This window comes from Siphateles boraxobius, unplaced genomic scaffold (assembly GCF_051911475.1).
Source record: "Siphateles boraxobius isolate OS27281-9 unplaced genomic scaffold, OSU_SipBor_1 13, whole genome shotgun sequence".
Classification (NCBI taxonomy): domain Eukaryota; kingdom Metazoa; phylum Chordata; class Actinopteri; order Cypriniformes; family Leuciscidae; genus Siphateles; species Siphateles boraxobius.
Genome location: NW_027508733.1, coordinates 10,173,063 through 10,200,853, shown reverse-complemented (window position 1 = coordinate 10,200,853; position 27,791 = coordinate 10,173,063). Strand labels below are relative to the sequence as shown.

General features: G+C 42.8%; 2 protein-coding genes across 3 annotated transcripts in view; one reads left to right on the top strand and one right to left on the bottom strand.

Moving 5' to 3' along the window:
• Positions 1-27,791, top strand: part of LOC143734804 (uncharacterized) — an 81,914-nt gene that overhangs the window by 30,112 nt on the left and 24,011 nt on the right. The gene's annotated exons all lie outside the window — the stretch shown is intronic.
• Positions 1,926-7,569, bottom strand: LOC143736326 (uncharacterized). The gene is made up of 4 exons (XM_077227067.1): positions 7,437-7,569; positions 3,386-3,700; positions 2,178-2,465; positions 1,926-2,071 (listed from the first exon to the last, which is right to left on the bottom strand). The coding sequence occupies exons 1-4, from the start codon at positions 7,567-7,569 to the stop codon at positions 1,926-1,928; spliced, it is 882 nt and encodes a 293-aa protein (XP_077083182.1).

Sequence of the window (27,791 nt, the reverse complement as noted above, 5' to 3'; positions counted from 1 at the left end):
CACTGCATGCATGTATACAGTCATGTAACATATGCACAAAAAGTATGACATTTTCCTATTTCGCAGTAATATCACTGTTTGATTTAAGACCTTTTTGTGAAACACAAGTTCAGTATTTTGTAGTAAAAAAAAAAAATTCTGTAGAGCAGAAGTCAAACGGTGAGAGCTGGAATGGAAAAAGCCCTTCAACCACACTCTTTACTCAACCACACTCTTTACTCAGCCTCACTTCTGACACCTCACACACAAAACTGACATCAAACACAAACCTACAGCAGCAGACACATTCTCACGCACAAGCTATTTGTCCAACAGATCAAGCAATATCTGTTTAGATGTAAATACATGAATAAAGCAGGGTCTCCACTCCTTTAGATGAGTATTTTACATCTATGTTTTGCACTTTTTTCATGAGATTCATACCCATGATCTCTTTAATATGGAGCCCATAAAGAGACAAGGTGATGGAAGGAAAAATATATTTTGTAAAAACAAATTATAGTTTTGCGGTAGAACACAATGTTTCTCTGGGAAATGCAACACTTTTTAAATGGAATTCCCTCCTAACCCCCCACCCACCCCTCCCATCGCCATGTCCTTTTAGGGGCTCTGTACTTTAAGATGAAACATAAAAGCTGTCTTGTACTTATACAATAATTAAGTTTGATCATCTTCTCATGGTGAGAGGTGCATAATCCACGTGATCCTCGTCTTTCACTTTCTATAAAAAAAATAATATAAAAAAACATAAAATATATGATGATAATAAAAATTGTGGCAGGTTCAATCTGAAGATTGATTGAGATGTAATGTGATATAGGCCTATAGTTGTTTTTTTTAATAACATTGATCCGCACTGTTATATGAAAAACTATTCCCTCCTACGGCCAAGCTAACATAAACCAGCTTGAGGAAACTTTTTCTTTTTAGTTAAAAAAAAAAGGTTTTGGGCGGCTTGTTTCAGCTTGTTCATGCCCTATTTCTAGCTAGGAATTATCTGACACAAGAACTTATAACTTATGAACAAATAATGTGTTGATGCATTTAAATCAAATCAACTTAGTCTTATTGTACAACCATTAATTGTTTAAATGTTTCTTTTCCTGTATGTACTTACATTATTTTAACAACTTATTTTAAAAATTGGAGAGCCAGCAGTGTTTCTCAGTTGCTGAAATGCAGTTCTTGACTAATTGCTTGCTTAAATTTAATCTGTGACTCGATTTGTATGTGTAATCTTATTCATTGTCTTACCGATTTCTGTGCGTTTCTTTTGTAGAGCACTGGATCAGCGTAAGTGATCTCTTCTGCATGAGTCTCAACTGTGTTTCAACAATAAAAGATACATTAAAACAACAAAACTCAACTTGATCTGTTGCTTTACAACCTATAATTATTAGGGCTGCCAAAGTTAAAACATTAACACACTCATTGAATTAAATGTTTTACGGTGCAGTTTTTAAAAATGGCATCAACTAATTTTATTTAACATTAGGCTTATAACGTTTTCACACACAAAACATTCCGAATAGAGTTTGTGTTTACCATTAAATCTAGAGAGACATTCTTTAATTTATAAACCAAACCCAGGCTGGATGCCTTTAACAAAAGTAAAGTTATTTGCATTCTTTGCTATGTGAAATTTAACAAGTCATCATATAGAGATTTTAATTTTAGCACCATCTGCATCTTTACACATGTAAGATTATGTTTATAAAATGGAGATCGCATTTTTATTGTTGAATACATGCAGATCTTTATACTGTGTCTGATTGTGCATTTCCAGTGTTTTGAATAAAAAGGAACTACGAGAATTTATAAAAAGGAATTATGATAATAACTGTGTGACAATAATTGATTAAATGATAAATGAGGCTTCTTAATCGATCAAAAATATTTAGAGCATATTTTTAAAGTATTATTTGTTATAATACTTCTTTGTAACACTTGCCTCCTCTGTCAATTTCTCTACACTTCTTGCAGATCCAGAAGATCCCAACGGCAGCAACGATCAACAGAGATCCAGCAGCAGAAGAGATCAACACTATATAAAACAATGGTAGGGCCTGATCTGTAATGGATAAAATGAGCCATTACTGAGAGTGAATATCAGCACTACAGTATGTAACTTGATAGAGCAGCTTAGTTAATTAATGTTAATATCGACACTAATTTACCTGCACATGTGTGACAGAGTGTGTCGATGTCCAGATGTGTGGTCTGGTTGCTGATGGGATTGTTCAGCACACAGCTGTAGGTGTTTTTATCCTGATATTCCACCTCCAGAGGTAGAGAGAGACTGATGCTGAGATCACACACACTGATGCTGGACAATACACTGATTCCTGCGTACCAGGAGAGAGTTGCATCACTCACATTCAACACTGATGAACACACCAGTGAACAATTTGATGAAGATGATGATGAAGAACAGTCTCTGCTGATGACAGGAACAGGCAGTCGAGCTGGAAAACATGAGAGAATAAAGAGAAATATGGATAAATCTAAACAACAATCTTATTTTGAGATTAATGTGTTTAGTGTGATGACTATACACATTGCATACACATAGAACACTATACATTCCTATTATTCAAATCAGTTAAATGATTATTAGGCTGCATAAATTAGGTCAGCCGGAACCGGGAACACCTGATGTACTCGCTATATCATAAAAATTATGGCATCTACGCAAATTTTAGTCTTTCTGTTTATTCCGAGGCTAACTGTAATCAGCCGGACCTGGGCCGAATCCGGGCCATATCCATATCAGATGGTGGACTTGCGCCTGGACACGAGCACAACACATCCCTGAAGTGCCAGCCTCATCAACACTGTGAAGGCCTCATGGACACCTCAACAAACTCGTCTCCATACGCAAGTCCACCATCTGATCTGGATATGGCCCGGATTCGGCCCAGGTCCGGCTGACTCCGAACCCAAACCAGATGAACTGGATAAATATTGTAAAAGTTCTGATCCAATCTGACCTCTGACCTATAATGCTGCCTGAATCATAATCATACACTGTTCGTTCGATGGTCAGAGTAGGACTGCCCCCCCCCAACCCGCCGACTGAACCTGGGTTCTTTCCTCCAAGGTTTTTTTCTCTCTATTCTGTCACTGATGGAGTTTTGGTTCCTTGCCACTGTCGCCTTTTTCGCCTTTGTCGCCATTGGCTTTTTGGGGACATTTATTTTTATATTTAACAATATTACTATAACATTACTTTCCTGTTATTTCTGTAAAGCTGCTTTGAAACAATCTGTATTGTAAAAAGCGCTATATAATTAAAGTTGACTTGACTACAGCAGGGAGTGTGTCTGTATTCTCAAACTATGAAATGATTAAAAATTTCAATATTTAAATAGTGATCTCTACTCACCATAGACAGTAACATTGAATGTTTTTGATGATCGTTTCACTCCACTTATCAGTAGTTTATAAACTCCAGTATGTTCAGTTGTGGTGTTTGTGATGGTCAGAGATCCAGTTTGATCGTCCAGCTTCAGTCTGTCTCTGAATCTCCCATCAGGAACATCATATGTGGAGACGATTCCAGCAGCTTTACTGATTTGAATTATGAGAGACTTTTCAGCTCCAAATTTCCACAGTATGTCTTCATCTTCATGTATTTCAGTATCAGTGTTTAGAGTAACAGAATCTCCCTCCATCACTGACACTGAATCAGCAAACACACCTGATGAACATGAAGAGGTTTTGTCACTGATTAAGGCACTTACAAAATCTGAACTCATTTGCTAATCTTTTAATATGAATTGAAGAACAGCAGCAGAGATGCTAAACAAAATGAAAGGTGACACATATCAACAATCAGACTGTGAACCAATATTTTTATCTTCATTGTGTTTTAAAATTATCTTCTGAAGCAAAATAAATGTAAAGTTACATGATAAATGCAGCTGAAAACAATCTGATTTGAACTGTAACAGTAGCTTATTACTCTGAAATGCAAATAAATGACACCACACAAATATATGAATAACTTACCAATGAGACGGCAGCAGCACAAACAGAACAAAACAAGTGTGTGAAACATGTTCAGTTGTTCAGAACTAACTGATTAAAACAAGCGTAACAGAACGTTTAATTTTGCATGTGAATCCTCCCCTGACAGAGTTTGACCCTCCTATAGTTCACATGCGCAACCGCTCTGCACGCTAGTTATATATGCATATAATAAGACTATATGTCACAAAAACTGTTTTTATTATTTTTTTGATAATCTTTGAAATGTAGTTGATTGATGATGTTAAATATTTAAAATTAAAAGGATACTGTTTGAAAATTGGATGAAAATATGAGATGAACATTGTACAGTGAAATGGAGCGTAACTCTAATTTTAAAATGGCTGTGTATATTTATTCAGCTCTCATTTTTAGTGTATGGAAAAAGTTAAATGGTGTCTGATCTCACATACCGGTTTACTGAAGTTTGTCTTCTGAGTCAAACTGAAAGATGCTGCGGTTGGTGATCTTTAGAGATGTGGTTTGATCTGTTGATGGACCAACTTGTTTGTGAGAGAGAATGGCTATATAGAGCATGCATGTTTATATGTGAAGAGCTCTTTCCTGTCCTGCTATAAACGACTTCGTTTGAGTCTCTACTCTACAGAAACAATAGGCCTAAACCATGAGAAACGGTGTCTGACACAGACAGAGAAAAGCAATAGCAAAAAAATTATATTTAAAACATATTTTAAAAGTGTAGATTGTAAACATTTTTCATGAAAGAAATTAAAACTTTTATGTCAAGTAAGTTAGTAAAAAAATAAAAATAAAAATAACATTCTAAACTGCTTTATTACAGGTGAAATTTTGTCAACGGTTGCAGGGGTGCCCAATCCTGATCCTCTAGATCAACCTTTCTGCAGAGTTCAGATCTAACTCTGATCAAACACTCCTCTCTGTAATTATCAAGTGCTCCTGAAGATCTTATGGTGCATATTAATCAGCTCCCTAGGTCATGAATCTGTATAGTGTGTACATGAATTCGGGCATGAAGGACCCTGACTCACTACACATTGGGACACTGATGACCTTTACAGCAACATCATTGTACAACATCATTACTTGTATTTATAAACTACAGCAGAAATTATATCTTTGATATAATGGGGGGGGGGGGGGGGGGGGGCTCTCATGTACAGAGCAAGTTACGACTACGCCACCTCAGCATTGAACCAGCTGGGGAAACACCAATTAAGGGGACACAAGTTAGATCTCCTTCCCACAATCACGGAACACTGAGGCGTGGATGCGTACATAAGTAGATCTTTATTAAGTGATCATAAATAATTTAAAAGGCCACTGGTACAGTAAAACATTAGTGGTGGCAAAACAAGGCCACTGATTTATATATGAGGAAATTGGTCAAAGGAAACAGAAAGAAAGGCTCTGGTCAATGAGCTGGGGTGCACCAGTAGTTGGGCAGGCTAAGCAGTGGGCTTCGAATCAGCCCGCACTGAGTAACCCGTGCACCAAATCACAAAACACACACACACACACACACACACACACACACACACACACACACACACACACACACACACACACACACACACACACACACACACACACACACACACACACACACACACACACACACACACACACACACACTCCAGTGAAATCCACTGCAAGAAAACCTACACACTCTTGGAAAAGGAGAGTTTCCATGCACCCTCCAAGGATAGCCAGCCTGCCCACTCTGGGTCAACCCTGCTCCTAAAAAAAGAAAGAAAACAATAGCAATTAATCAAATATAAATGCACATGAAACAACAGCATTCATTGTTAATGCTCACCGCAATAATCAATTAACACAAAAATAAACAAACTGAAATAAATTATAAGTCGCTTACACACAATAAAGGCAATTTAAAAAAAAATATTATTTAAACGTTGCATGTTACATATATATATATGTGTGCAAAATTTATATGTAAAAAAAAAATTATATGTACGTAGTGACTCCGAAAAATGACTTGTTGCCTCGCTGTAGGCAATGACTCTGCAGGCAGCGTTTGCGCAAAAAGTTTCCTCACGAAACAGATTTTGGACAGACTTCCGAGGCAACTTAACGGTTTAATGATCTACAGCAAAACAGAGAGAGCTTTGGCAAAAACTAAGCAAATATGTAGTTACTACAATAGTAATTTCTCACTAGAAATGACATCAGAAGTGAATAATGTTGGTCAAAAATGTACATTTAACCACAAACTGACCAGCAACTACAATTTTCAAACGCAATCTTTGTATTTTTAGCTCAACTGTCACAAAAATGGAAAGCATCTATGCTGCTTTTAAAAATCTATCAGATGAAGGTATTTCAGGAGACAGGAAGTGCAACTTACATTGGATTCGGATGTGCCTTGATGCCCAATGTGTCCTCAGAAGGCAGCATTTATCAGTTTTCTGTTGAAGACTCAGTGAGTATCGATGCTTCTGGTTTTTATGGTGCATTGTGGGACTTTTTGAGGAGCGAACGTTTCAGTGCACTTGAAAGGATTTTGCGTTTGAGACAGCCCTTAAGATGGCCGACTCCCTGATCGGTGCCCTGACTATAGTGGCTACTGAACTAGGGAGACGCACCTATCATTAGCTGGCCCAGGTGTGTTGATCAGGGTTGAAGGTGAACTTTGCAAGAAGGTAGATCTCCAGGAACAGGATTGGGCACCCCTGTTCTAAAGGTTTTATTTAGTAAAACATAATACACTGAGCATGAATGGGCAAAGACCGGTAGAGAAACTGTCTTAAAGGGGCACTTGGCAACTCTAGCCATTTCTTCGCTGATTTTTACTTTTGTTGTCGCATATTGTCTCAACGAGCTCCCCCTACAGCTGTGAGGCGTATATTTCAAAACACTGTCCTAAAAAAAACCTCACTTGCGACACCCTCCTCCCCCTTTCTACCGCTGCTCATGTGCATTTGTTATTATCGGAGCCGGCCAACTTTATTGTGTGGAGCTATGTCTACCGCGGTGGGTAATACATCATACACAGTATCATATGGCGTGTGTGTTTATGTCGAATTGCCGTAAAGCAGTTTGTGTTTCTTGCTCGTTCTCGCGAGACTTCCTTTTTCTAACTTACCGGGACGTTGATCCCCATGTTGCAAGGTTGGTTTTCCGCCTGGGAAACTTTGGGGGGAGCGGGGAAAGTCACCATTCTCACCAGAACAGATTATTTAACCATCCAAATCATTACTAAACAGATTTATTAAGTTGAAAAAGTTGCCGAATGCCCCTTTAAAGGAACTCCAGCACTGAAGCCACTGAAGCCAAACTCAGCCCACAAACTCCTTCTAGAACTCCCGGGAGCCGAGCAATCGGGTGGAACGCGTACATGTTCCTCTGTCACATTTGCACCATGGCATCCAGTCCTAAAGGAGCTGGATGATTGGGGAAGAACCAACATGGGCAAAGAGTCGTCTCTTGCGCCAGAAACAGGTCTACTTGTGCTCGACCGAACTCTTTCTCCATATTGACTCCACTGACTCCGGGTGGAGTCTCCATTCCCCTGCCTCGACAGGACACCTGCTCCCACATTCAGGTGCTCAGATACAGATCAGTGCTTTCAGAGAGAGCAACTTGCCATGAGACCACATTAGGATCAGGCAGGAGTGGAACGTTCTCAAGGGAAACTGTTCAGTGTACACAGCCAACCACCTCGAGAGCTGACCGTGTGCTCCACTCCCAAGCAGAGCACACATTCAGATTGTGTATCCTCGCCAAAATTATACTGTGGGCCAGGAGAAACACACATATATAAAGCTTTCAAAACATGAAAACTTGATCTTTGACTCAATATTTAAATATAATTGAGATAATCTCTGTCACCTTCACATGCACTGCAAGTAACACAATTAGGCATAAATTTAGTCAGTTTTACTGTGATGTGCAGTGCTGCTGTTCCTCAAAAACCCACATTTATCAGTAAATCAATATCATACCAACTGATGATTAAAGAAGGAAGGTGTAAATATCAAAGATATCAGTAAAACCAATTATCAATCCATCTAGTAATAATGACTAAGGCCCGTTCACACCAAGGACGATAACTAGATAACGATAAAGATAGTTCTAAATATCATTCTCAATATTAAAGTATATAGTAGAGTTCAGTAATTCCACAGTTAGAATTACTTTCAGAACGATTTTATCCAGAACGATAAAAACATTGACCAACTAATCCATCCTGCTTTTACGAGCTTGAGCATTTAAAGTAAATGAAAAGCATGTGCATTGAATAAACCGAACGATATTGTCCGCTGGTGTGGACACTAAGATATTTATCTTTATAGTAATCTTTCTTGGTGTGAACTGCCTCAATTCTTTTTCATGAAATATCCAGGTCTGTCTTCAGGTGGTAGGCTATAAGAAGAATATCTCTGTGTTGCTGTTCAGCTGGTAACTGTAACTGGTGTGATTTACTATCACCGTATAGCCACTCTACACAAAACACTAGCACTACAGAATGACAAGTAGGCGTACATACCTCTGATTTAATATAAATGGAATATAATAGGTTTGTTGTTCAAATAGCCATCTGTGGTTTGGTTCTTTAGCACTTCCTCTAGTCTATGAGAACAGCAGCATCTATTTATAGCGGGTAAAAGCAGCACTATTCTAAGAGATGTGATTTTCTGCTTTGGACACTATATGGTCACGATCACCAGTGAGAGTGCCCGTCATTACCACAAGAGGGCACTCCACTCCAGACTATTGTCATTCCCTCATGAAACTATATCTCCCATAACTCACTGCCCGGACTCAGGGGCGTCGGACTGGGGGAATGGGGGGGGGGGGGGGGGGTCCCCTTAGAAGTCCGTTTTCTATACATACATATACATGCACTAACATTTGTATAGCATTAATGTACAAATAAAAAAGTTCCGGTGCAAAACTTAAATTGTAGTTAGGCACTGGTTTGGTATAAAAAAGTCATTTTCATGCTGTGCAGGGCCCCACCACCCCTCTCGAATCAATGTAAATGGTACGACCCGCAGGGTCAAGTGCTTCTGCTGCGGACCTGCGGTGAATCAGTTGACGGATGGTGTGGAGCGGAGAAGGCAGGAAGTGACATAGGAGTAGGAAGTGAGATGGAGATGGGAGAAGAGGACGCGGGAGGAACTAACAGTGGAGATTGGTATACAATAGTTCGAAATTTCAAAAGGAAAAAAGAAAGATGAAAACCTTAATGATGATAATCGTTGGGATTCGGATGTGGAGAGTGTTGTCAGGCCAGCCAACAATTTTAGGTTATAAGAACGTTTCCATAACGTTCCCATTAAGTTATAAAAACGTTATTTCTGAATGTTCTAGGAACGTTCAAAACGTCCAGTATTTTAGACGTTTTATTCACGTTATTTCTTGGTTATAAGAACGTTATTCAAAACGTTATTAGAACGTTCAATTCTCCCGTTATGTAAACGTTGTATTAACGTTATTTCTTGGTTATAAGAATGTTATTCAAAACGTTATTAGAACGTTCAATTCTCCCGTTATATAAACGTTCTATTAACGTTGTTGCTTAAGAACCTCATTCAAACGTTATTAGAACGTTCAATTCTCCCGTTATATAAACGTTATATTAATGTTATTTCTTGGTTATAAGAACGTTATTCAAAACGTTATTAGAACGTTCAATTCTCCCATTAAAAGGTTTCATTATGAAAAACGTTTCATTTACTTATTAAACCCTTTCTTAATGTTTTTTTTTTCATATAACAAGGTATATAATATATGAAGAACCTAAAACAGAACCAAATAAGAACTTTCAGATTTTAAAACGAAGACAAAAAGATAATACATAAAAAAGACCCATGAATTATGTTTATAACATGTGTAATGTAGTCCACTGAAGGCGAGTTTAATTGAACCCAAGTATAGTTTATTCCAATAAATAGTTGTATCCAAAAATACAAACAAAACAGACTTGGGTTGAAGTGACAATTTGAAATTAACATGAACATAAACTTGGACTAAAGATAGAATCACCAACAATGATACAGGAAACAAAGCTAGACAAGAGACAATGGGAACACAGGGACAAGGATTAAAGGAACACTCCACCGTTTTTTCATATTAAACTATGTTATTCCCTTAACTAAGACGAGTTGATACATACCTCTCTCATCTCCACCTCCACGTTTTCCCTATTTAAATACAGTTACACGAGTAGTTACACGACCAAGTATGGTGACACAGAATAAAACGTGGCGCCAGGATCATTCAGGAGTGATGATATTACTGCCCCGAGTCGAAGTGCTCTCAGTGCTATTCCGCCATACATTATAGTTATCCATTTTACTCGCTTAGAAAAGCGACACGTTTTATTTTGTGTCAGCATACCTGGTCGTGTAACTACTCGTGTAACTGTATTTAAATAGGGAAAACTTGGAGTTCTTTGGTCGCTTCTAACTTCATCTCTGTTTGGATCCTAATGAATGAACTGGGCTATCACAGTGTCGCCGACCAAAAACAACCAATGACATTCACAAGTTAATTTCATTTATATAGCACAACAGCCACTGGCTGGCCAAAGTGCTTTACAGAACAGCAGAAATTAAAACAAAATAATACCTAAACATATGGAATAGCAAAAACAGTATCAGACTCAAATATAAAATGAAAAGAAACAGGAGTGGCAAAAACAGTATCAGACTCAATGGAAAATAGTACAACCAAACTTAAATATAGGCCATGGAAAACAAGTACGTTTTTAGAAGCGACTTAAAAGTGATCACGGAAGGGGCTATCCTAATTTCTAACGGCAAATTGTTCCACAACCGAGGCCAGACCACAGAAAAAGCTCGATCTGGGGAGCAAGGGGGCACATGACAAACAGATTAAACTTCAAAATAATGAACATGAAACAAAGCTAAAACAAGAAATGACAATTTGGATAGAAAAAAATAAATATCATCCACTTCAGCTTCCGGCTCATCGGACATCATCCTGAGAGGGTCTCTGGAGGTACTGCAGGGAGAAAAGAAGACAGTGTTGTATTAAAGTGTGGTGAGATTAGTATAAAAGCACTGTGATGCTGTACTTGCCCACAAATTAAGATATTTCAGAAATCTCAGATTTCATTCAAAGAGCTTCATGTGTGTGTTCTGAAGATGAATGAAAGTCTTAAGGGTTTGGAACAACATAAGCACAGAACATCAAATTCCACTTTCCAAAATTAATTTGAAACTATAATCTATAATTAATGTCAAATTCTATAAATTATTCTATAAATAAATATAATGAAACTGCTGTCTTGTCCCGCTTAAACCCATGTAAAAGATTGAGTGCAGAGTTGTTTCGAACTATTCGAACTACAACCACGTGATTAAAGGTTGTCTCTTTCAGCGGCCCTGCAACGTCAGAGGAGCCGGTTACCATAGAAACGATACTCGGTTACTAACGTAACCTCGGTTCTCTCTAGAGAGGGAACGAGTATTGCGTAAGTTTAGCTTACGCTACGGGAAAGATTCATCTTCTCGAGATACTGAAGCCAAAAAATTATCCTTAATTTTGTATAACTAGTCAACGCAGTGCAGCAGCTAGCAGACCTAGAGCAGGCCATCTCGCGTGCTCATTGGCTGCCCTGCGGGCAACTGCTGCAGCCTACCAGTGCGCCCGGCGTGACGTCACGCCCAATGAAGGGCGCCCGCGCCTTTATAGCGTCACAGCCCACCAGATAGGCGTGGCTTAGCGTATAAAATAGGGGCTGTAGGCTGAATTCTCTGGTTTTTCGACGACTGAAGCGAAGTCGCTCGTGGCGTGAGCACGGCCGGTTACGCAATACTCGTTCCCTCTCTAGAGAGAACCGAGGTTACGTTAGTAACCGAGTATCGTTCTCTTACGAGAGGTTCTCTCGTATTGCGTAAGTTTAGCTTACGCTACGGGAACACTTTGTCAACGCCGTGCGCGCCAAGCATCCACATGAGACCCCGAGCTTAAGGGGAACCCCATAAGTGGAAAAAATAAGGTGGCCAGCCACGCGGGCCATCACTTGTACATAAGCACACATAGGGAATACAGAGCAGCGCGCCGGTCTGTATAGTCATATGGCACATACCCTACTTAGTGCAGCTCAACCAGGAGAGCTGAGTCATGAACGTGATCTGAGCAGGAGATCTGGGCAGAATACACCTCTTTTCAGACTGACAACAGTTTAGCCTGCAAGGCAGGAACTTCTAGGTTATAAAACCTGACAAAGGTAGACGGGGAGCTCCAGCCCGCCGCTACACATATGTCATGATAGAAATTCCACTGGACCATGCCCACGACGAGGCCACACCTCTCGTGGAATGAGCCCTGATGCCCAGAGGGCATTGCAGGCCTTTTGACGCGTAAGCTGCCGCTATAGCGTCCACTATCCATCTGGACAGGCTCTGTTTCGAGGAGGCAAGCCCCTTGGCGCGCCCACCAAACCAAACGAAAAGCTGTTCCGAACGCCTGAAGGAGGCGGAGCGCGTAATGTAAACCCTCAGCGCTCTGACAGGGCAGAGGAGATTCACATCACCTTCGCTGTCAGATGCTGGCAGAGCTGACAGCGAAATAACTTGCGCTCTGAATGGAGTGCCCATTAGAGGATGACACGGGAGTGGATTTTCACTCCTGTCCCGTCCCACTCCCATAGAAAGAAATCTTGTCCCGTCCCACTCCCAGACCAAAGTTTAAAAAATAATTCCATCCCATCCCGCTCCTGGTAAATTGACTCCCAATCCCATCCCGCTCCTGTTTAAACTGACTCCCGCTCCTGTACCGCTCCCATATACGGCAATTTTCGCTTGATGAACGAAGCGATGCTTGCCTGATTCTTTCCCGAATTTGCCTTGCAAGTGTGCTTCTTCAGACCGCTCGTCCCTGAATCACTTGCGTACTTGACTAAGACTAAGCATGTCTTACAAGCAGCGTACATTGTGCTATCACCGTCACATTCTACTCTCATAAACTTAATTAATATTTCAGACTTTCCGACCAGTTCTGTGAACTTAATAGACATGTCATTACTTCTGACTTTGCGCTGTAAATCATTTTTTGCCACATCGACTTCTCCGCGGCTGTTAGCTCCCTCCATCACTGCTCTTTGAATTTCGGCGGTAAGCCGTGACAAAAAGCACTGATGGCTTCTGGGACGGCTGGGTCGTGTAGTTATTTTTTAATTGCGTTACATTGTAGGCGTATTAAAAGGAAACTACAAAATGATGCATTTACTTTTTTCTTTTTTTGTCGTCTTTGCTATTGGTTGATTCCCGCTCCCGTCTGCTCCCGTTAACCATTTATCCTGTACCGTCCAAATCCCGTGATTGATAGCAAAGATGACTCCCATCCTGCAGGAATCCCACGGGAATCCCGTGACCCGTGGGATTCCCGAAAAAATGTCAGCCTCTAGTGCCCATCACTTTAGGGACATAACCATGTCTAGGTCTGAGGATGACTTTAGAGTCATTTGGTCCGAACTCAAGACACGACGCGCTGACAGTCAGCGCGTGCAGATCCCCTACACGTTTTACTGACGACAGTGCAGTCAGAAAAACGGCTTTTAGTGATAGATATTTCAACTCCACGGAGTCTAGTGGTTCAAATGGAAAAGCTTTCAGGGCCTCGAGGACCAGTGAAAGATCCCACATGGGAACCGACGGGGGGCGCGGCGGATTCATCCTTCTAGCTCCTCTAAGGAAGCGGATGACCAACTCATGTCTTCCCAGTGACTGGCCGTGCGTCGATTCCGCGAATGCTGCTACGGCCGCCACGTATACTTTGAGCGTGGATGGGGATCTTCCCTTATCCAACAGCTCTTGTAGGAAAGTGAGCAGATGCGCCACCCCGCATGTCCGCGGGTCCAGACCTCTGTCGGTGCACCATCCAGAGAACACCGACCATTTAGACGCGTAGAGCCTTCTCGTGGAAGGGGCTCTAGACTGCGTGATCGTGTTCATCACTCCTTCTGGCAGGGCAACGAGTACCCGTTGATCAACCATGCATGCAGAGACCAGCGCTCTGGATGGGGATGCCATATCGTGCCGCGAGCTTGAGAGAGGAGATCTGCCTTCACCGGAATCGGCCACGGAGCTGTATGTGATAGCCGTGCCAGTTCCGGGAACCAAGTCTGATTCTCCCAACGCGGGGCTATGAGGAGCACCGAGTGGCGCGTTTCCCTGATCCTCTTGATCACCTGTGGCAACCGAGAGACCGGAGGGAAAGCATATAGCGGGAGGCTGGGCCAAACCTGGGCCAGCGCGTCCTCGTCCTTCGAGAAGAACATCGGGCATTGAGCGTTGTCTTTTGACGCAAACAGGTCGACTTCCGCTCTGCCGAATAGGCGCCACAGTTTCTGGACCGTTTGGGGGTGCAGGGACCATTCCCCTGGGGGAACATTGTCCCTGGACAGTCTGTCTGGGCCGTCGTTCAAATGGCCAGGCACATGCGCCGCCCTCAGCGAGCGCAGGTTCGTCTGTGACCAAATAAGGAGGCGTTCCGTCAGATTGCAGAGATTTCTGGATCTGACACCGCCCTGACGGTTTACATAGGATACCACAGATGTGTTGTCCGAGCGGACAAGAACATGCTGGTCCTGTATAAACGGGAGGAAGCACTTCAGCGCGTTCTCGACCGCTATCATTTCCAGACAGTTTATGTGAAAACCCTTCTCCTGGTCTGACCACTGGCCAAAGGCCGGTCTGCCCTCGAACAGCGCGCCCAAACCCGAGTTGGACGCGTCTGTCAAGATGACCTTCCGATAAGAGATGGTTCCCATCATTACTCCATGCTGGTACCAATCGGCCACTAACCAGGGCTGCAGAGCTGTTATGCAGGTCTGAGTCACTCTGATTTTCTGGCCGCCAGACACCCAGGCTCGGCGAGGCGCGCGAGCGTTCAACCAGCGTTGGAGCGGGCGCATGCGCAGTAGGCCCAGCTGGAGCACCGCTGCAGCTGATGCCATACAGCCCAACATCCTTTGAAATGTTTGCTAGGTGGCGAACACGGCGCGCGCGCTGTGTCGATAAACGAGCCGTCATGGTCACCGAGTCCAGTTCTATTCCTAAAAAGGAAATTGACTGGCTGGGCAGTAATGAGCTCTTGGTCCAGTTGACCGTGAGACCCAAGCTTTCCAGATGACTGAGAAGCACTGTTCTGTGAGATAGTAGTTCTGTCTCTGACTGTGCCAATATCAGCCAATCGTCCAGATAGTTCATTATGCGCAGCCCCTGACTTCTCAGGGGGGCGAGCGCCGCGTCCATGCACTTTGTAAATGTACGGGGTGCTAGGGACAGGCCGAACGGCAGGACGGTGTATTGATATGCCTGACCGTCGAAGGCGAATCTCAAAAATTGCCTGTGACGGGGTACTATCTGAATCTGAAAATAGGCATCCTTCAGATCTAGAGAAATAAACCAGTCCCTCGGGCGAACGTGCGCGAGGAATTTTCTGGTCGTAAGCATTTTGAACGGTCTTTTTACAAGCACTTTGTTCAAATATCTCAGATCTAGGATAGGTCTGAAGGCTCCGTCCTTCTTGGGTACGAGAAAATATCGGCTGTAAAAGCCTGACTCGCTCAGAGAAGGCGGCACCTTTTCTATAGCCCCTTTGCACAGCAGCTTTGCTATTTCTGCGTGAAGTAGGTGTGCTACTTCCGCATTCACTATCGTCGCGGTCCGGGCTTGAAATCGCGGAGGACGGCGAACGAATTGAAGTGCATAGCCCTGCTTTATTGTGCTCAACACCCATTCTGAAATCCCTGGGATAGTTTCCCACGCAGCTATGTGAGCCGCCAGGGGGCGAATGGCCTCCGGGTTCAGACCGCCGCCATTTGCGGGCTTGTGAAACTGAACCGGATCCGAGAGCGCGGCGCGCCCCGCTCTCGGTTCTGGGCAATGGCCGCTCGCTGACAGCCGAGACCGGCTGACTTATGTGAGATGTCCCGATCATAAGGGATGGGGAACATACTTTTGCCACACTTTGACGCGCGAGCAGCGCTCTGGGCGGGAGAGCTCTCTGTAAGCGTGAGCGCGCGCACGCGGGCACGAGACTTACAACTGTATCTGACGCCCCGATCATAGTAGATGGGGAGCGTTTTATTAACGCCCTGTGTTTCGTGATAACACTTAAACGCACAGGCGGGACCCGGGGGAAGGTTTGTGTTAGCAAGCGTGAGCGCTCTCTGGCGGGCACGAGACTTACGTTCATAAGCTTTTTTGATCGTGTAACAGAGCGGGCAGATAGTGGGCACAGACCTGTGGACACATTTCTTACATTCAACACTCGAGCGGCTTTTCTGCGCTTTATGAGAGTGTGCTCTGTGAGTGACACGGGATTTTGAGTGCTTATGTGTAGGGGTGAACACTGGGGCGTGGGCACATTCACTACACTTAAAACACTGACGGCGTGAGCCGGACCAGACATTATACTCTTTTTGAGATTTCTCTGGGTCGCCGTGAAAACGGCGTTTGTGTGCAGGCGAGAGGGTGAATAAACCGGCTCGTTGGCTGCTAGTTGAACCACTGCAGTAGCCTGTTCGAAGGGGACTGACAGGGAAATGAACTTTGACGGCGGTCCGGCCGCAGCGGGACACGCGCGTCTTTTCTCTCCCGCTGTTAGGAGGGCTTCGCGTGCTCAGACTTCAGCGTGAGCCTTTGCCGAGGCCCTCTGGGGGGCGGCGGTCTGCGACGGCTGTCTGAGCGCAATCTAGGGCGGCCGCCCTGACGTCGCTGCGAAGGCTGATGCTGAGGCTGTGCTGGACGCTGGGTGCTGGTTCGCACAGGAGGCTGGCTTTGTCTCTCGCGAGAGCGGCCTGTGGCGGAACTCGAGCGTCGCGGCAGGAAGAGGTTCATGGCCTGCGTGGTCTTTTGCACCATAGAGAAGCGGTCAACAATCCCGTTCACCGCTGGGCCGAAGAGACCAGTGGGGGAAAGCGGCGCGTTCAGAAAGGTGGCTCGCTCAGTTTCCCTCATATCCGCGAGCGTTAACCAGAGGTGCCTCTCCGTCACGGTTTAACGCGGCCATGGCTCGTCCGATGGCCTGGGCTGCAGCTTTGGTGGCGCGGAGAGAAAGATCCGTCGCGCTTCTCAAATCCGTAACCGCAGCTGGGTCCCGGCCCTTCTCATCCCATTCACGGAGGAGGTCGGCTTGCAGGATCTGAAGCACAGCCATCGAGTGTAGAGCAGACGCGGCCTGGCCGGAGGCGGCATAAGCGCGGCCGACCAAGGCGGAAGTGGCTCTGCAGGCTTTAGACGGGAGGGCTGACCGTGACCGCCATCTCGCGGAGGGCGGGCAAAGGTGCGCTGCGACCGCCTCTTCCACAGGGGGAATCGCTGTGTACCCTTTCTCGGCGGCGCCGTCCACTCGGGAGAGCGACGCGGAGGCCTGTGACTGAAGTCTAGCCGAAAAAGGCGAATTCCACGACTTCGTCAGCTCCGCATGAAGTTCCGGCAGGAATGGAGCGGGCCTGGTTTCTGAAACTGCGCGGCGGCGACTTTGAAGGAAGCAGCCGTCGAGCCTGTTCGGCGCGGGTTCCTTCGGGAACGACCACTCGAGCCCGAGACGGTCGACAGCTTGCGTCAGCAGGCGCATAAGTTCCGCGTCAGCTCCAGCGCGGGTACGGGCGGATTCCTGGATTGACGAGGAGGCGGAGTGAAGCGACCATTCCTCGCTGTCTGATGCCAGGATAGAGTAGCAGTCTTTTGTGGCGTGTCCCACGGACTCATCCTCCGAAGTGACGGCAGTGAGGCTCGCAAGCGGCAGCTGCGCGTCAGTGAGGAGAGGTGGGGAAGGCGAGAGCGAGGCTCGAGGGAGGTTCTCCGGCGAGCGCGTCGCTGTGGCCACAGGTTCCGGCTGTCTCAGGGAACGGCGCTTCTTTCTGCGCGGTCCCACAGGAGGCGGAGTGACTGCTGTGGTGTTGAACGCTTCGAGTCGAGCCCGCAGGGTCGACAGCGGAAGCTCCTCACAGAGCTTGCAGCCCCCGGACGCGAGGGCGAGCTCTGCGTGTTCCAGGCCCAGGCAGAGAGCGCAGATCAGGTGGCGGTCTCCGGCGCTGAGCGGGGCTTTACACGAGCCGCAGGAAGTGCGAGGCATCTTTAAAAAGACGCTCGCTGCTCTTTTAGAATGATTTGCAAAAAAGGATACGTCGCCGGATAGCGTAGCTCGCACGGATGGCTGAAGGTGGCGAAGACGGCCGGCTTCCTCAGCGCTGTCCTAAGCTGGCTGTTCGCTGTTCGACGGCGGCGGTGGCTTCTCTCAAATCCAGCGATGCGAAGAGCTCGCTGAAGAGTCGAAAAATCAGAGAATTCAGCCTACAGCCCCTATTTTATATGCTAAGCCACGCCTATCTGGTGGGCTGTGACGCTATAAAGGCGCGGGCGCCCTTCATTGGGCGTGACGTCACGCCGGGCGCACTGGTAGGCTGCAGCAGTTGCCCGCAGGGCAGCCAATGAGCACGCGAGATGGCCTGCTCTAGGTCTGCTAGTTGCTGCACTGCGTTGACAAGTTATACAAAATTAAGGATAATTTTTTGGCTTCAGTATCTCGAGAAGATGAATCTTTCCCGTAGCGTAAGCTAAACTTACGCAATACGAGAGAACCTCCCGTAAGAGAACCCGCGCCTAAAACTGCACCAAGCCAAAAATACAAATTGATATACAATTTGAGCAAGAGAGAGAACCAGTGTGATAGATCATTGCTGATTTAATATTATTTAACTAAGTTTGTTAAGCAATTTTTGAGATAGCTGCCCGTAGGAATTGAAAATATGGCCTTATACATAACTTACACTGTATATTTAAAATTAGCAGAATTTACGATACTGATGATTGTTAAAACGCGTCATAACAGACTGTGAAAAGGGTCAATAAACTTGTCAAGTGCTCGATCCAAATAAAAATTAAGAGGAGCCTGCATAGGGGTAATGGTATATTTCTAAAATGTCACAAAGGAGTTTGTTTTAAAATGAAAAAAATGCAAAGACTGTGGCCAATTGACACCATAAAAATTACAAACAGATTTCAATATTACAAACTTGCGACACATGGAACAGAAAACTGGGGGGGAAATGCCACTTTTAGCTAAGCTGAGCTAACTTTAGCCGTTAACTCAATAGAGCCGTTACGTTACTCAATATAACACAGTTGATCTAGTTAACTTCATTAAAACATTAGCAAATGCTGCAAAACTAAGTAAATTAGCATTGTGATAAAGGTATTTTATTCATACAACCAGTAAAATTCACTTAACTTACCTAAAATCTTCCGTCTCTGTCTCCGAGTTGTCCGTCTGTCTCGTCCTCGTCGTGCTGTATTTGATTGATGGGCGCTCCAAAACCACGCCCATCGCTATCACGCTAAACGTATGTGAGGAATCGTCAGATTAAACACATTCCGTGTTTTTTCCTTAACTGTAATTGCAAACGTTATTAAAACACTTTTTTGTATGTTTTTAAATCCCTAAATTTATTTTTTATTTTTCCTATTGCCTTATCTACTTTTTAAATAGAGTACAATTAATTGAAAAATATAATACATTGTGATTTTTTTCTTTTCTTATTATCTTATTTTATGTTTTAAGGTAAAACCACATTTATAATTGACTCTGTACTTGCTGAATTATTTCCTGTTGAAATGGCATAATTCTTTATAATCTGGTAGTATTTTTTTCTGACAATAAAAAACAAATATTTATGAATACAGTTTTTTTAGAGCATTGTGTCACTGGATTTACAAATTATGTTTCTGAAGTTGATTTGCAGAATAAATACTAAAAGCTGTATAACTCATTTGTAATGACTAATATATGTTTAATTAACATAATAACGTTTTTAAAACGTTTCAATAACAACGTGAGGATAACGTTTTAATGCTTACGTCTTTAGAACGTTTATCAATGTCATATAACGTTGGGACAACGTTATAATAACGTTACAGCAAGAACGTTTTTTGATAACTTTCAGAGAACGTTAGCCAATGTTCTGAGAACGTTCCCTGTTAGCTGGGAGTGCATCTCAAACTAGAGGGGGAGAGTTTAAGGTAAAACTTCAGTTTGATTCTCCTGGCTCAGTTAACCCATTGAAATTGATGAAAGCTCTACATGACTGTCAGGATACAGGCAAGGAGACAGAGGTAAGTGAATCCAAACACAGCTTTATTGAACGTGAAACAAGTGCATAGGTGAGTATTCTCAGAGTTCAGGTGCAGATGCGGTGAGGGTCTCTACGTGCGGGGCAGATAACAGGTGAACAGGTCCTCTTCAGGTTAATTGGATGTCAAGCGGTCACAGATCTTTCATACTTGTCTTTACTCTTTCAGGTGTCGTCGTGGATGAGACAACTCGGCGTGAACACAGGGACTCAGGAAAATACAGGATTCTAGGGAACAGGGATCCAGACAGGGAATGCAGGAAACAAGGACTCGGATAGGATGTCTGAAGACAGTGGAACAGGAATGCAGAGGTTAGTAATTCACAGGTGAGTATACGTTACTTGGTTGGAGACGACGAGGAGATAGGCTTTGGTAGACAGCGGGAAATAGTCTGTTCCTGTTGGAGGCTTGACGGTGAATGAAGCTGTGGTGAGTGTTTTTATTCAGAGGCTTATTGATTGTGAACAGGTGATTAGTATTCTGGTGAGAGTGATCGTTGTGTTGTGAAGGATGTGGTGTCTGATTGGTTCCTGACAATGACACTGTAGGTACTGTGAATATTAAACCACTTAGAGATGGTAGTTTGCTGATTACTTGTTCTGATGCCAAACAGAGAGATGACATGATTAAAATGACTAACTTGGAAGGAAAGAAAATCAAATGTTTTGTTTGGGGGCAAAAGAAAACAGTACAAGGAGTTATTACAGGGATTTCAACTGACTTAACTACTGAAGAAATTTTGGAAAATGTACCCGGAGCTAAAGTAGTAAAGGCTAGAAGATTGATGTATTTCAAGAATGGAACAAAACAGGAGAGCTTAACTATCTTATTGCAATTTCAGGAAGAAATGCTGCCAACAAGAATTAAAGTAGGGTTTATGAGTTTTCAGGTACGACCATATGTTCCTCCTCCCCTAAGGTGTTTTAAATGCCAACGATTTGGTCATGTAGCAGCGGTGTGTAGAGGCAAACAGCAGTGTGGTAAATGTGGAGGAGAAGATCATGAATATGGCAAATGTAATGAAGGTACAAAAAACAAATGCTGCAATTGTGGGTGTGAACATAGTGCTGCGTATAAAGGATGTGAGGCGCATAAACGAGCGGCGGAAGAACAGAGAATCAGAGTTGAAGGAAAGATGACATATGCTGAAGTCATTAAAGTAGTTAATACAAAAAGAAATGTGACCGTATCACCAATGGTGAGAATGGTTGAGCAGAGACCGGGTCAGATTTCTGAGCAGAGACAGGATCAGAGTTCTGAGCAGAGACAGGATCAGAGTTCTGAATAGAGACATGGTCAAAGTTCTGAATAGAGACCGGGTCAAAGTTCTGAACAGAGACCAGGTCAGAGTTCTAAGCAGAGGCAGGATCAGAGTTTATGATAGAGGATTAGAGATTATGATAGGCCTACATCAACCAAATCAAATATCGGAGTGGATAGTGTTGTGTTTGTAGCATTTCTGGCAGAAGTAGTCAATTGTTCAGCTCAAACACAAAGCAGAACAGAGAGGATTAAAATAATCATAAAGGCAGCACAAAAATATCTTAATTTGGGGGAATTAACAGTAGATGCAATAAATGAAACACTCATTGCAGGGATACAGGAAACTCAGTCAACATGTGGAGAATCATAATGGTTTTTGCAATTCTGCAATGGAATGCTCGGAGTCTTTACTCTAATGGACAGGAATTTAAAAAGTATATTGAAGAAAGGAGTGAAAAACCAAATGTTATTTGTGTACAAGAAACATGGCTTAGACCTCACTTAGATTTTATACTACATGGATATGTGGCTATACGAAGGGACAGGGAAAGCGGCAATGGAGGTGGTGTAGCTATGTTTGTTCACAGGGAATAGGATATAGAATTATAAATATAAGTAAAGATTCTGAGGCAATTGTAATTGAAGTATGGATAGGAAAAACGAACATATTCAATTCAATTCAATTCAAATTTATTTGTATAGCGCTTTTCACAATACACATTGTCTCAAAGCAGCTTTACAGAAATTGCATTTCGGAAATGTACATAGAAAAATACAGTTAGTTAATCAAGTATTAATTTATGGCATAACATATCGCCGGCTTTGAGTCGTCTCTTCACAGGCGTTGGGGCATCTGAAGTCTCCGTGAGAGGCTGGATACAAACTGGAGCTGACGAACGCTATTTACCTCGGGACTAGCGTCCCGAGATAACAGCAGAAAGGCAGATGGGAAATAATTAGCATAGCTGATGTTCATAATGTTAATGCATTCGAACTGGTTCAGCAGTATCAAAGGTTAAGCATTAAGTGAATGCTTGGTTAAAGAGATGCGTCTTTAATCTAGTTTTAAACTGGGACAGCGAGTCTGAGTCTCGTACAATATCAGGAAGGCTATTCCAGAGTTTAGGAGCTAAATGCGAGAACGCCCTCCCTCCTTTAGTGGACTTAGATATCCTAGGAATGACCAGAAGCCTCGAATTTAGTGATCTTAAAGAGCGCGATGGATTGTATGGCGATAGAAGGTCTGTTAAATACACAGGAGCTAAACCATTTAGGGCTTTATAGGTCAGTAGGAATACTTTGTAATTGATACGTAACTTAATAGGTAACCAGTGTAGAGATGATAAAATAGGTGTTATATGATCATATTTTCTTGATCTAGTAAGAACTCTAGCAGCTGCATTTTGCACTAACTGTAGCTTGTTGATTGAGGATGTAGGACAGCCAGCTAATAAAGCATTACAGTAATCTAGTCTCGAGGTCATGAATGCATGAACTAACTTTTCTGCATCAGAAACAGATAGCATGTTGCGTAGCTTAGCAATGTTTCTAAGGTGGAAAAAGGCTGTTCTTGTAATATATGAAATATGATTTTCGAAAGTCAAGTTGCGGTCTAGTATAACACCCAGGTCTTTTACTGTAGTGGATAAAGTAACAGGACATCCTTCTAAATTAAAGTTGTATTGTAAGGGATTTTGTGGGTAGTTTTTTGGACCAATAAGTAGTACCTCCGTTTTATCTGAATTTAATAGCAGGAAATTACACGTCATCCAGCATTTTATATCATTTAGACACTCTGTCAATTTAGATAAGTTAGTGTTTTCATCTGGTCGTGATGAGATATATAATTGAGTGTCATCAGCATAACAGTGGAAATTAATTCCATGTTTTCTTATAATATTACCAAGTGGCAGCATATATATTGAGAATAGCAGAGGGCCTAACACCGATCCTTGCGGCACTCCATAGTCTACTGACGTTATCTTTGATTTTTCCCCATTTAGACAGACAAAATGGTAACGGTCTGATAAGTAAGATCTAAACCAGCTTAATGCCTGTCCCTGAACACCAGTGTAGTTTTGTAGTCGATCCAGGAGTATTTTATGATCGATAGTGTCGAACGCAGCGCTTAGATCGAGTAGAACTAGTATTGAGATACAGCCTTGGTCAGAAGCTAAAAGTAAATCATTTGTAATTTTAACTAGCGCAGTTTCTGTGCTATGATGCGGTCTGAATCCCGACTGGAATTTTTCATAGATATCATTTTCTTGTAAGAAAGAGCACAATTGAGCGGACACAATTTTTTCTAGTATTTTAGACATAAATGGAAGATTTGAGATGGGTCTGTAATTTGCTAAGTTATTTGGATCTAATTGCGGTTTCTTAATGAGAGGTTTTATTACTGCCAGCTTGAATATTTTTGGAACATGACCTAAAAATAAAGACGAGTTAATAATATTTAGAAGAGGCTCTTCGACTACAGGTAACACTTCTTTCAGTAGTTTAGTGGGTATTGGATCTAATAAACATGTTGTTGGTTTCGATGCAATGATAAGTTTATTTAGCTCTTCCTGTCCTATAGTTGTAAAGCGGTGTAGTTGTTCTAGAGGGGCCATAATTGAGGCTGAATCATAAGACATCATAGAGGATTGTATATTTACAATTGTGTTTCGGATGCTTTCTATTTTCTCATTGAAGTAATTCATAAAATCATTACTACTATATTGTAATGGAATATTTTGCTCTGGTGATGTTTGTTTATTTGTTAGTCTAGCCACGGTGTTGAATAAAAACCTTGGATTATTTTGGTTATTTTCTATTAGTTTGCGGAGATGCTCAGCCCTGGCTGCTTTTAGAGCCTTTTTATAACGTGACATACTGTCTTTCCACGCGATTCTAAAGACCTCTAAATTAGTTTGTTTCCATTTACGCTCTAAGTTACGAGTTTCTCTCTTGATTGCATGCGTAGCACTGTTGTACCATGGTGCTTTAGTTTTCTCTCTTACCTTTTTTAATCTAATTGGTGCAACAATATCTAGTGTACTAGAGAACATGGTGCTCAAACTGCTAGTCATTTCCTCTAGTTCATCTGTTTGTTTGGGTGCACTGCGCAGCTGAGATAGATCAGGTAAGCTATTTGAGAATCTATCTATAGTGGTTGGAAGGATTGTTCTGCCTGGTCGATAACGTTGCGCAACGTGACAAATTTCAGCAGTACGTATTATACAAGTTACCATGTAATGATCAGTGAGATCATCACTTTGCGGTATAATATTTATATCAGTTGGATTGGTTCCATATGATATAATTAAATCTAGTGTATGATTTAGACGATGAGTGTGACCACTGACGTTTTGCGTGACCCCAAAGGAGTTTAATAAATCTGTAAACGCAGTCCCTAACGCATCATTTGTATTATCTACGTGTATGTTAAAGTCTCCAACAATTATTGCTTTATCGACATTGACCAATAGATCTGAGAGAAAGTATGCAAACTCTTTTAGGAAATCAGCATAGGGCCCTGGAGGTCTATATAGGGTAGCCAAGGCTAGAGATAATATGGATTTGTTTCTTGCATCTAAGAGCGTAACATTTAGCACAAGTACTTCAAACGAATTAAACCTGTGACCTGTTTTCTGAGTAACATTAAGAATATCTCTATAGATTGTTGCAACACCGCCGCCACGACCGATCAGACGGGGCTCATGCTTATAACAGTATCCTGGTGGAGTGGACTCATTTAGACCGAAATAATCATTTGGTTTAAGCCAGGTTTCAGTAAGGCAAAGTACATCGAAACTATTATCTGTGACCATTTCATTTACAATAACCGCCTTAGGTGTGAGCGATCTAATGTTTAGAAGACCTAGCTTTAGAAATTGTTTTTGTTCACTGATATTTAGATTTTCTGGTTTAATTACAATAAGATTTTTGCTAGATCCTACACTAGATTTATTGTTTGGCCTCACTAAGCGAGGAATAGACACAGTTTCTATATAATGTTCTACACTACTTATATCAATTAAGTTGGGACAGCAAAGACTGTGATTTGGACTTTGACTTACTAGTCATATGGTGTGTAACGTCTTGGAGATGTTGTCCGACAGAACAGCCGCTCCGATTCTGCTGGGGTGCAGGCCATCAGCACGGTAGAGCCTAGGTCGCTCCCAGAACAGATTCCAATTATTTACAAAGAGCAGTTTCTGTTCATTACACCATGACATTAACCATTCATTTAGAGCAAATAATCTACTGAACCTTTCTTGTCCTAGTCGGTACGTGGGAAGCGGTCCAGACACGATGGTCGTTGCTTCAGGCGATGTGCTGCGAACCGTCTCGATCAGGCTTCTGTAGTCCTTCTTCAGAACCTCCGTCTGCCGCAGCCTGATGTCGTTCGTCCCGGCGTGTAGGACCACAGCTCCGACGCGCTCGTCACCGTTCAGGATCTCGGGAATCTGTGCAGCGACATCAAGAACACGAGCACCAGGAAAGCAGTGAGTGCGCACCTTACGCTTACCTGAGGTAGCACGGACATGACGGACCATGGAAGTGCCGATGATCACGGCGGCGTCACGTTCCGGCTCGCGAAGAGGGGAGAAGCGGTTCCGGGTGGAGATCTCGAAGACCGGGAGGGGGGGGGGAGTCCTTGGTCTGGTCCTGGCTCGTGTCTTCCGCTGTGGGATCACCCAGGGTCCGTGGTGTTGCCTCGGTGCCGGAGTGAATGAAGGCAGAGATGATCGCGTCCTCCTGGGCAGAGAAACGCACGGAGTAGACGAAGTCGGAGTCAAAAAGTTACTAACCACTGACTTGTGAGCATCGGCGCGTGATGTTTCAAGCGTTGATCGCCGATCTCGCAGCTCGGCTTGCTTCACCAGCAGAACGCGGATCTGTTTCTCCACCGACTCCAGCTCCAATCGTACCGAAACCAGCTCGAATGTGTCCTCACCTGCACTCAGAGGTAACGTTAGACACACATCCGATATGTTCGCCATTATAACAGATGAACAGTAAATTAGTAGTGATACTACCAATATCACTACTAATTTAGGACTGAAATGATGGATATAACACGTATCCTTTCAGTCAAACGGGTGTAAAATGAGAGGGTCGATAGGCGCGAGGCCACGCGTGAAATGCTAGCGGGCTAAAGGCTAGTAGCCGAGATTCGGATCTAAGTAGCGATATCAAAGCAATCCGATTGTTTTTTATAAGGAATAGTGTCGAGGATAAGTTCACATGATATAAAAATAGAAAGTGCTTGTTTATAAATGAGTGGTAAAGAAGAAAATCAGCGATTAATGAATCAATTCGACGGAGCTCCAAACACAAACACAGATCGCACGCGCATGCGCAGATAGTGAACACATATGGATAGTGAACTATTATAATCCATGTGGGAAGCTAAATAAAGGGTTGCTTGAAAAGATAATTGGTGGAGAAATGCATAAGACAGTTTGGTGTGGGGACTTTAATGCGCATAGCACACTTTGGGGTGGTACACATACTGATTATAACGGAAGTGTAGTGGAAGAATTTATAGAAGATCAAGATCTAGTTTGCTTGAATGACGGATAAGTTACTAGAATAGATGTAGCAAGAGGATTGGAATCTCCAATTGATCTTACTCTGGTGTCTAAACAAATAGCAAGAGTTAGTAAGTGGGATGTAATACACGACAACACAGTAGGCAGTGACCATTACCCAATAATATGTGAAATAGGAGTGGGTCCAATTCAGTTGGAGGAAATAGGTTTCCCTAGATGGAAATTAAGAAATGCTAATTGGGCACTTTATAATACTACATGTAGTATGAGGTTAGAAGGAATTAGCCAAAATAGGTATGATAGTATAGATGACTTTAATGCAAACGTTGTAGAAATCATGTACTCCACTGCAAAAGAAGTTATTGGTAAAGGAAGTGGATTTAAACAGCATAAGACAGTCCCCTGGTGGTCAGATGAATGTAATAAAGTAATTAAGATAAGAAATAGAGCTTTTAGGAAAGCTAAAGGATCCTTCTCTTTTAATGATTTAATAGAATATAAAAAGGCACAAGCAGAAGTTAGACAGACCATTAGGAAAGCTAAACGAGATTACTGGAAGCAATTTTGCAATAAAATAGGGAGAGAAACGCATATTAGTCAAGTGTGGGGCATGATAAGAAGGATGGGAGGAATTAGGAGGGAGTATACATTGCCAGCTATTAAATATAATAACAAAATTTTGATAACAAATAAGGATAAAGCGGAGGCTCTGGTGGAGACATTTGTTAAAGTTCATAGCTCTACAAATCTGACACCTGATGCAAGGAAGGGTAGAGAAGAAGTAATGAGAGGACACTCTAATATCCTAAAGGAAAAGGAGGACTTTAATGGAACATTAAAT